This window comes from Arachis ipaensis, chromosome B6 (assembly GCF_059453495.1).
Source record: "Arachis ipaensis isolate K30076 ecotype BB chromosome B6, ASM5945349v1, whole genome shotgun sequence".
Lineage (NCBI taxonomy): Eukaryota > Viridiplantae > Streptophyta > Magnoliopsida > Fabales > Fabaceae > Arachis > Arachis ipaensis.
This window is the reverse complement of record NC_142441.1, coordinates 44,847,564-44,858,559: the sequence shown is the minus strand read 5'-3', so window position 1 is coordinate 44,858,559 and position 10,996 is coordinate 44,847,564. Positions and strand designations below refer to the sequence as shown.

At 32.6% G+C, this 10,996-nt stretch overlaps 2 protein-coding genes across 2 annotated transcripts; one reads left to right on the top strand and one right to left on the bottom strand.

Annotated features, from left to right (window-relative positions):
- The first annotated feature begins 1,036 nt into the window (after nt 1-1,036).
- Nucleotides 1,037-8,665, top strand: LOC148555377 (uncharacterized). Its single transcript, XM_088492016.1, has 2 exons — nt 1,037-1,185; nt 8,590-8,665. The coding sequence occupies exons 1-2, from the start codon at nt 1,037-1,039 to the stop codon at nt 8,663-8,665; spliced, it is 225 nt and encodes a 74-aa protein (XP_088348142.1).
- LOC148555378 (zinc finger BED domain-containing protein RICESLEEPER 2-like) lies at nt 3,147-4,014 on the bottom strand. The gene is made up of 2 exons (XM_088492149.1): nt 3,354-4,014; nt 3,147-3,214 (listed from the first exon to the last, which is right to left on the bottom strand). The coding sequence occupies exons 1-2, from the start codon at nt 3,997-3,999 to the stop codon at nt 3,147-3,149; spliced, it is 714 nt and encodes a 237-aa protein (XP_088348275.1). The 5' UTR covers nt 4,000-4,014.
- Nucleotides 8,666-10,996: the final 2,331 nt, after the last annotated feature.

The following is a 10,996-nucleotide window of genomic DNA, read 5'->3' as shown; positions in this document are numbered from 1 at the left end:
TTCTCATTGTTCCCCTTCTCATCCGAGCTCTCTATCTTCAATTTATTTTTGCTTGTTTAATTCTGAGTTGCTGAGGTAGGTTTAATTGTGAGTTGCTGAGTTTAATTTTGAGTTGCTAAGTTAATAATAATGATTTTGTTGATGTTTGCTTATTCTGAGTTGCTGATTTTTTAAAATGATGTTGCTGATTATGGGAAATGAATGATGTTAAAGTGAATGAGATGCCTTACAACCTAAACTGGAAACAAGGTCCTATATAGGGAAATTTGTGATTGTAATGGGCAATACCACAGTAGAGCTAGATTTTTATATTATGGCCTCTTGGTTTCAAACCTTTAAGTCAAGTCAACCAGCTGAAGTGAGCAATATATGGACACCAGAGAAATCTCCTCATACTTGTTCTAGATCCGCTGTCTCTTTAATGGAAAATGGAAAATATGGCATAAAAATTTGTAATACAAAGGTTTTATCCAGTTTACACCCTTTTGATAGCAGTAAAGAATAGAAACGTGTACCAAAAGAGTATGAAAGCAGCTTGTTTATTTCCCCTCCGTTAGAAACGTGTACTCTTGGAATTCCATGAAGCCTCCAAAATTTAATTGTCACCTTCCATGCTAAGTATGTTATCTGATGGTTAAATTTTTTTTGACTGTATGTTAAACATGATGTTTGTCATTTACATGCAATTTGATCTACTTTAGTTATAAGTTTTGATGTTTGAAGTTGTTTATGAACTCTTCTCCATAAATTATGGATAATTTATTAGGTGAAATTGTGAAATTTTAAATTTTATTAGGTTAGAAATTATTAAATTTAAATATTTGAAATTATATGTTGATTTTTTAATAATTTTATTTAATATCTAAATTAAACCAGTTGAATCCCGCTTGAACCCTGATCGAACTATTGAACCAGTGAATCAGTCACCTTACCGGTTTATTGACCAGTCCGGTTCTCTCAACGTTGGCAGCAGCATAAAAATCATAAAAAAGAGTACCTTTTTTTTCTCTGGGGGGTAAAATCCTTCGCTACTATTATGGGTTTGACGAATTTCGTGATGACGGTGGTTGGTGTGAGTGCGGTTGTGCTTCTTCTGAGGAGCGACGTGAAGCAATCAGCCAACATATTCAAGCGCAACGTTAAGCACATCCGTAACTGGCTCGAAGAAGAAACTGCTACTTCTAAGTGAGTCCCTTTTTCCCATTTTCTCTCTCATTCCCGTCTGGGTATTTGTTTTTTCTCGTCAAGTTTTGATCTCGTGTTCTGGGTTGCTTCTGTTTTTTTGTTTTTAGTTTTTCGATTGATGGTTTTGTTGTTGAAATTTGTTTTTTCTTTTGAGGGGTGGTGTTAGAGTTTACGGTTTAGGAGTGGGATTTGGATAACATAGAGTGATTGGTTGGATATTGAAATTCTGAACTTGGAAGCTTATGTTTATGGATTATCTTTTTTTTTTTTTTTACCAAAGATATGAGACTCGAACCCGCAACCTGTTAATTGAGTATGGGGAGATTATGCCATTTGAGCTATTAGTCATTGGCTGGATTATCTTATTTTGTGGTCAAAGTTAACTTATAATTTATTGTAGAGAGTGAAGTTCTATCATCCTTTCATAGAGGGGAAAATTATACATTACATTAATTTTCAATACAACGTTGTATTTTATTATTAATGAACAAAAAAATGTTGGTTAGTATTGGGTCAATAAGGCAAATATACAAGAAAAAATATTGGTCACATTACATTTCCTTTAAAGGAATTTCTCTCCTAAAAAAAATTAGGTGGAGAAGGCTAAGCTTTGACCTGGAGTAGTGAATGGAATGGCGGTTTTGAAATCCAACCTTGCGGATGAGGTTTTTCTAGTAATCAGCTTACTTTTGTTTAGCCAACTACCTTTATGTCAAAAACTGCTTATATTGAGAAAGCTAGAAAGAATTGGTGTCATGCCTGAGGTCTTAGAATTTGATGATGTGCTAGCGGTGTTAGATATATGTTCCTTTAACCTTTTTGTTTTTCTCTCTTTAGGGATTGTTACTTGTTTATGATACAGTACAATGATGTTGTTTGATTCGTGTAGTTAGCCCTATATACAATGGGAAAGAGATTTCTCTGTAATACATTTTTAATGGATTTTTAGAGCTACTGCTTTCCCATTTTGAGAAGGATTTGATCTGAGTGTTTCTCTTGATGAAAAACTGCATGTTTAACGGGTAGTAAGACCAAAAACAACAGTTTCGAAGATTGAAATCTGTTAAGTATCATAGTATAAATGAATTGGATCAATGCTATTTTTCAAATAAAGGGAACATACCATGAACTTCGCTTTGATTTATTGACTTGGTTGTTAAGCAACTACCATTAGAAGTAGGGGTGGGCATGGTTTGGATTTTTAAAAATCCAAACTGGATCCACTCCAGAACCAGTTTTATGGTTTAGGAAACCAAACCAGAACTGGATTGAAGAGCAAAACCGGTTTTAAACCGGTTTGAAAAAATAAAAACCGGTTCTAAACCGGTTTTAAAATTTAAATCCGGTTTTATTTACAAACCGGTTTTAAATCCGATTTTACTTGCAAAACCGGTTTTAAATCCGGTTTTTTTAAATCCAAATCTAAAATCCGGTTTTTTTTATAAAATCCAGTTTTAAAACCAGATTTTTGGTAACCAAAAATCCAATTTTAAAACCAGTTTTTGAAAATCCAGTTTTAAAACCAGTTTCTTCTACCAAAAATCCAATTTTAAAACTAGTTTTTAAAAATTCAATTTTTAAACTAGATATTTTAACAAAAAATCCACTTTTAAAACCAGTTTTTAGAAATTCAATTTTTAAACCATATTTTTTTTAAAAAGTAAAATTAATACTAAAGTCATTTTAAAGTGTATAGGTTCATTACAACTAGAATTTGGTTCTTTATAAATCTAATGATAATAGCTAATCTATATAACATTTAATCATTCTCAAGACATCAAAAGAATACCACCAAAATATCTCTCTAACAAAATATCACAAGATGCCAAGTTGCCAACAAAATCATCAAACAACCACAATCTTTGAGGAAAATATATCTGCAAATAACAAAATATACCTTTGTCATTTTAAAACAAATCTTTGAATGAAAGTATTAAACTAAATGAGAATATTAAGCATACCTAGTCATCATCAAGATTATCAATTGATGTCGCCATAGAACAAGCACCATCATTAGAGGAAAATATATCTGCCAAGGGAATCAAATTAATTATCAAGTCTATATTCAACAACTTTTAATTGGTAACTAATACCTAAATTCTAAAATAGAAAGATAACAAAAACAAAAATAAAATAAAATGACAAGAAATATGAAATAAATTTTATACCTTGATCAACTTGTTGAAGAACTTCACCATCATCATCTAAAGCAGAGAAAAGATCTTCCTTAAGCCAATCTCCTGTGCAGACTAAGGCTTCTACCATTCTAGGTGTTAAGGAACTGCGGTATGGATCGAGGACTCTTCCTCCAGTACTAAATGCAGACTCCGAAGCTACTGTAGAAACAGGTATAGCCAATACCTCACGAGCCATATTTCCAAGAATTGGAAATCGGGTTGAGTTGACCTTCCACCAGTTTAGTATATCGAACTTATGGGAGTATGGCTCGCATTCTTCTTGTAAATATCTATCAAGTTCAGATCTTGTATTTGTTCTGCGACCGGTTGCTTGCAGAAAAAAGCCCATGCCATGAAGATCGGTATTAATGTTGTTGGCTTGAACTTCTTGCGTATCAGCTTCACTTGCTTCCCCAGAACTTTGGTATTGCTGATAGAGTAACTTTATGCACTTGGACAACTTTGACTTCAATTCGCCTCCTTTTTCTTCTCCAAAGAAGTAATCCAAGAAATAGTTGACATACTCAATCTTTTGCATTGGATTAAGTACGATAGCAATCAATAACAACATATTCACCGAATCAGGATTGCCCCAATACTTCTCATACTTAACCCTCATCCTTTCTGCCATTGACATAGTACTAAAATCAACAGAATCACAAGAATGACGAATAAATCATCCAATTGCAAATACTTCCTTCATATACATATCACTGGTAACATATAAGGTACCAGAAACACGTATAGTGGCATCACTGAACACTCGCAAAAATGGTACAATGGACTCAGCATACTCCCAGTCTGAATCAGAAGGAACACCTCTCCCTTTTCCTCCATTCATCTCTCCTATATAGGTATTATCTTTCAAAGCAAGCAACTCAAATGCTTTGCGATGCTTCAAAGCTACCTCTAACATTTGATAGGTAGAATTCCACCTAGTCTCAACATCCATGCAAGGCAAGCCTTTATATTGGATTTTTTCTAGTTCAACACACTTTTGAAATCTACTAGCTCTAGATGGAGAAGATCTAACATACTTTACTGCACTACGAATCCTCAAGACTGATTCATCAATCTCTTTCAACCCCTCTTTTACAATTAAGTTTATAATATGTGCACAACACCTCATATGAATAAATTCACCATTCAAAATAATGCTATTCCAAGAATTCAATCGCTGCTTCAGATATTTAATTGCAACATCGTTAGAGGAGGCATTATCAACTGTCACACTAAAGACCCGATTCAAATTCCAATTATTTAAACAAGATTCAATTGTTGCTCCTATAACCTCTCCTGAATGACTTGTCACTTGACAAAAATTAAGTATTTTTTTATGTAATTTCCAATCCAAATCAACAAAGTGTGCTGTCAAACTCATATAAGTAAAATTTTGAATTGAAGTCCAAGTGTCAGTGGTTAGACATACTCTACCACAATTTTCCGAAAGAAAATCTTGCAACTTCATCTTCTCTTCAGCATAAAGAGCTCCAATGTCACGTGCTAATGTAGTCCGTGAAGGAACTTTGAATCTTGCTTGTAGGGCATGCACAAATTTTCGGAATTTCGGGCTTTCAACGAAGCGAAATGGTAGCTCTTCCCCAATAAACATTTCCACAAGTGCCCTTCGAGCCTCCTCTTGGTCAAATTTGGAAGCACTGGGTGAATTTAAAACACCACGCTCATCTATAGTCGGTGTGGTCGTTGTTTTTCTTCTTTTGTTCGAATCATTATTAGGATTTTGCTTGCATCTTCTCAAATGACCACCCATTGAGCTGGTTCCATTCCCATATTGTATTAAGCTACCACAATATTTGCATTTAGCCTTCTTCTCGGTAGCATTCTCTACATCAAAATGATCCCAGACAGCTGACCGATTCTTACGAACACCTGACGGTGGAGAAGATGGTTGAATGCTAGCGGACATCCCTGTTGCTTCAATATTACTATTTTCAGTCATCTTGCTCTGCATATAAAGCAAGGTGTACATAACTCAAAATTTGGTGCCAAACATGCTAAAATTAACACAAACTAATCCAAAAAAAACAGCAGCCAATAAAACTTCAACATTAACTCTACCTTATCCCTATAAAAAGTAGTCACTCAAGCATCAGAATATGTTTAGTAAACTAAATTAGACAATTATTCTTAATTCTGATCAACACACACTGAAACCAAAAATTAAAAATTAAAAAACAACCCTCCGAAACCTTTCCAAACCAGCACGGCAGCCCCTGATTTCCTGCATTTTATTTTATATCTAGTTCTGCTCATGAATCTCAGCCATCCCCTTTTTTTTAACCTATTAATTTTAGAGTGCAATAGCTTCCATCTTCTGTTACACATTCAGAAAGGGGTTTAAAGAAAATGGAAGCTAGCAAGTTAAGTCTTCATTTGCTATCCTATATTTAAGTCTTCATTTGCTATCATATTCCACACCTCAGCTTAAAAGTTTTCTGGTAGTGTAGATGATTTATAAATACTTCTATAAATTTCTTATGAGCTCAAAGGTATACCTTAACAACAATTTGAAGCAATTCATCCCATTAAAATAAACCTTTAAGATACCCAACTAAAAGGCAATTCGGCTTGGCAATCCAAAATTTAATCTCTTTCTTTTTTTAACTACAACACTCAAACCCATTACCATTCACCAGAAGAACTTCTATAATTGCATTTAATAAAAATATATCTAAAAGCTAATCCTAAAACTATAAAGTACCTAATAAAATAATGTTGAAAGGCATACATAAAATGTAAAATTTACACCACTATAACGATTATATCAACATGCTACAAGGTTTCATTACCAGATACAACAACAGATAAGGTTAAAATAGAAAACTTAACGGGGTTCAATTAACCTATCATGATAGGAAGTCCTGCAAGCACATGCTCTATGAACAATGAATAATTCAAGTGGCAAATACAAATATCTCAAATTTCAACAAGCAGAATAATGAAATTCATACTACTAAAGAGCAAACTGAATTGATAAGTTAACAATTTGTTTACATGTTAAATCTCATATTAATGTTTGATATTCTGTGTAGACATGATAATGCAACCAAGGAAATATTGAATAAAGATAAAGCATTTAATATAACAGATTGGATTCAACTAGAGAAAGCTATATTTGGACTTTCAAATGTTCTAGTTTTTCATAACTCTCCCCAATCCCCATCCCCAAATTAAAACAAATACTAGTACTATGCATGCCACCTCCATCTATCTCTATAACAATACTAGCTATTACTGTATGAACTAAATAATTTAGTTAAGTGTTGCGAGTAAAAATATTGGTCAAGCCCAATTAGGATAGTTTCAATGACTATAAATACAGATAGTTTCAAAATTAGACCTTTTAGTGTGGCAGCTGCTAAACAATTAGGAGCAGAACAAGATAGCAGCAGAACAAGATAGCAGCAGAACAAGACAGCAGCAGTGTTTCATATCAACAAAATTAAGGTGGGGACTAGTGAAAGCAAGCACTCCTAAGTCCTAAGATCTTGAGTTGTTTCCATTGCCTATATTATAGTTGCTACTTGCTAGAGCGAGATATTCAAGGCAGTAAATAATGATAAGAAAAAGAAGGCCAAGGCAGAACACAGTTAATGATTTTTCAGAACAAAATTCTATTTACAACAAAAATCAGAACAACAAAGCCAGAAACATGTATAAGATAAGTTAGTTTTCTTCAACTAAATAATGATTTTTCATATGATTGCTAATTGAACCACAGTTAATACACTTCTTACTAAAGTTCTTGAATCAATGTCACCATTTGAAGTGTTCTTACTATCCCTCTTATGCAGCATTTTTCAAATTCATCATTCATCCCTGCAACTTCAACTACTAGTCTATTTCTTATGTAGCATTGTTTAAATTCATCATTCATCCCTGCAACTTCAACTACTAGTCTATCTAATTCTAATTCCTATAAGAGATTAGGAGATTGGTTGTTGGTTATATAACCAAGTAGCACAATACATATAGAACACTTACCTATTGGCTTAAATCAGCAAGTAGATTTTTTATGAAATCAAGTTTTAGGGGGGGTCAATTTGAAATTAATAAATTATGGTACATGCATGAACCAAAAAATTAATAAATGAGCATGGCAATCAGTTCATCAAGGATTCAACAAAACAGAACAAATCAGTATACTCATGAAGGAACAAAACAGAACAAATCAACAAAATAGAAAAAACCCAAATAAAACTCAGAACTCAGAACCAAGGGCAAGGAGGAGGCTTACCTCAATTGATGAGCATGAGCTCCGGCGAGCCACCAACGAAAGAAGAAGAGAACCGAAAAAGAGAGAAGACAGAGTCGCGAATGGGAGGTTGAGGCAGAGAGACAGAGTCTCGAATCAAAGTGAAGACTATAGACTCGAAGAGGTAGAGGCCGACGAACCACCGACGAGCTCCGACGAGAGGCAGAGAGGAAGAAATGTTGACGGTGGCGAAGAGTGGATTTGGGAACCACCGGCGAGCTCCGACGAGAGGCAGAGAGGAAGAAATGTTGACGGTGGCGAAGAGTGGATTTGGTTTTGTTGAATGGATTTGTCGAAGAGGAGAAGACTCAATTAGGGTTTTTTTAGATCCGGATCTTAATTTGGATCTGGATCTGGATCCGGATTTAAAACCATTTAAATGGATTGGATCAAAAACCAAATTATAAAATAAATGTAATTTGGTTTGGATTTTTTTTGGTTTAAAACTGGTTTTTTTAAAATGGTTTGGTTTGGATTTGGTTTAAAATCCAAAATATGGATTTTTTTGCCCACCCCTAATTAGAAGTAAAGGGAACTTGGTGCATAGGACTCTGATCTGGTGGGTCTAGGGAGAGTAGATATTTGTTGCCTTATTCTTTCGTGTAGAGAGGCTATTTCTGGAATTTGAACCCCATAATCTCTGACATTCGCCCTCTAAATAAGTACTACTAGAAATAAACTTAGAACTATTGATTTGGTTATTAAATTAGTAAGTCAAAATGTATGTTATGAATCTATCAAAAAATAATTTGATGGCTTTTTTGTGATTTGGAATTGCACTTTAAAGCATGTTTGTCCTAAACCTTAAACCTAAACTTACATATCTTCATTTTGTTATTTTTCTTCTTATATTGCAATGTCGACGTAGACGATGGTTACTTTTTCCGTCGATTATACATAGATTTAACAGATTTTTCAAATTGTAATATGTTCTTGCAATTCTTTTTTCAGGGAAATGCAGAAATCTGCAAAAGAATTGGAATCAAAGGTGCCTCCAAAAGAGACTCCTAAGGAGGACAAGCACTAGATCTTTATGCAAAGTGATGGAGTTTGTTTAGTGCAGTTGTTTCTTTTTTTGTTTCCCTTATACAAGGGTTCTTATGAATGCATGTTTTTTTGTTACTAAAATGGATTCTTCATCTATGTCTGTTGATATAAAGTATGAACTCTTTCAGATCCCTATTGTTCTCATATATACGTATCCATCAATAACAAAGTCATAGTTATTCTACCTTTATACTTTTCCATTTTTCTTTAGCAGATCAGTTTTGAATTGAATGAACATCTGAGGATGTTGATTTAAGTAAATTTATTACCTCCAGAATGAAGGGCCGTAGCAACGGTTTCGCCCTCCCATTATCTGTTTTCTATTCTTTCTCGTCTGTTTTCTGTTTTCTATCTCGAGTTAGGAACCAAACACTACCTTGTTGATACCATATTCAAAATCAAAATTCGGAATTAGTTTTGATGTAGCAATAAGATTATTGCATCTATTGTTAATAGTGCTATTATATAGAGCTTTTAGTTTTGGCTCCTAATAGGGTTTGTTAAAATTACAAAATACAGAAATATTGAAAGAAAATGTTATTGTCATTTTTTTTGTCTCAGTTATTTTTATATTTTTTTCATTAAAGGATGAGATTTATGAGACAATTATCAAATAATCTTAAAGTTTAAATAATAATAATAATAATATATAACAATCTTATGTTTTGTAAAGTATAACACTAACTTCTCTTGTAAACAAAATAACAATAACAATATTGATAAGTATAATAAATCAAAGACTATTATGTGTACTATTATCTATCTAACATTATTATTGATCAATATACTTTACCTTATAATATATTGCAAAAATTCTAACTAGTGCGTATAGACAATGATTAAGATTTCAAAATGATTTTCATTTAATAATTGATATCAATGTTTTACATGTGACTTGTGACGCGTGTGAAAGGGGTTTTATTATTTTAAATAAAAAATTCTAGTATTATCACTCTTTTTTTTTAATTCATGCTAAGCGTACATACCAAATCAACCAACTATTAAAATATGTATATTAAAATATAAAAAAAAAATTGCTACACATCCAAGTTTTATTTAAGTCCATCTAAGTAGGTCAAACACCAACAAAAATCATACTCATTAAAAGAGCGTGATTATATGCGCATTCATGCACGGGCTTCTTCTCCTCCTCCTCTTTCTCTTCCTCCTGTATTTTTTTTTCCTTTTCTTCCTTCTCTCTGTGATGATTTTGCACCATTATGTGTTTCTTCTTCTTTTTTGATTGATTTTTTTTCTTTTTCTTTGTTTTATTCCTCTCAATAGAGTGAAACAAGAAAAATTATAACAAAATAAAATAAGAAGAAGATGAAGAAGAAAAAAATGAAAAAGAAGAAGAAGTAGCAGAAGAAAGTGAGGAGGAAGAGTTTTGAATTGTACAGAACAACGAGACCAAATGAACCTTAATTCACTCAGAAATGAACCGAAATTATATTCAGAATGTAAACTCGTTTCAAAACAAGCACAGACCAAATGCACCTTATTTAAATCCAGAATGAACCGAAATTACCTAATGATTGCGACACACAAACTTAATTCGAAAACAAACACACAAATAAAATTGAATCATGGACAAAAATACATCCAAAAATTCATCAAGTGATTGTAGAAGGTGAGGAGAAAGAGTTTTAAATTGTGTAGAATAACGAGACTAAATAAACCTTAATTCACTCAGAAATGAAGCGAAATTATATTCAGAATGAACTAAAAATTAAGTACAAAATATAAACTCGTTTCAAAACAAGTACAGACTAAATGCATCTTATTTAAATCTAGAATGAACCGGAATTACTTAATGATTGTGACACAAAAATAAAATTAAATCATGAACAAAAATATATCCAAATCCTTCAAGTAATTTTGCAGCATTATGTGTTTCTTCTTCTTTGTTTGTTTAGATGAACAAAGACAAGAAGAAGAAGAATATGATGAGGAGTTTTGTGAGATTTTTATTCTTGTTTCTTCTTTTTTGTTTGATTTATCTTCTCTTTTTCTTACTTTTATTCCTCTTAAGAGAGTGAAACAAGAAAAATTATAACAAAATAAAATAAGAAGAAGAAGATGAAGAAAAAAATAAAAAAAGAAGAAGAAAAAGAAGTAATAGAAGGTGAGGATGAAGAGTTTTAAATTTTGCAGAACAACGAGACCAAACGAACCTTTAATCACTCAGAAATGAATCAAAATTATATTCAAAATCGAAAATTAAATTCAGAATGTAAACTCGTTTCAAAACAAGCACAGACCAAGTGCACCTTATTTAAATCTAGAATGAATCGAAATTATATTAAAAATG

What these genes read in the sequence shown, in the direction of transcription:
- LOC148555377 (XM_088492016.1), top strand. Translation starts at nt 1,037, where the DNA reads ATGGGTTTGACGAATTTCGTGATGACGGTGGTTGGTGTGAGTGCGGTT. An exon ending in GAAGAAACTGCTACTTCTAA is followed by an intron (nt 1,186 to 8,589) that starts GTGAGTCCCTTT and finishes TTCTTTTTTCAG; the next exon opens with GGAAATGCAGAAATCTGCAA.
- LOC148555378 (XM_088492149.1), bottom strand. Translation starts at nt 3,999, where the DNA reads ATGTCAATGGCAGAAAGGATGAGGGTTAAGTATGAGAAGTATTGGGGC. An exon ending in TCTTCAACAAGTTGATCAAG is followed by an intron (nt 3,215 to 3,353) that starts GTATAAAATTTA and finishes TTCCCTTGGCAG; the next exon opens with ATATATTTTCCTCTAATGAT.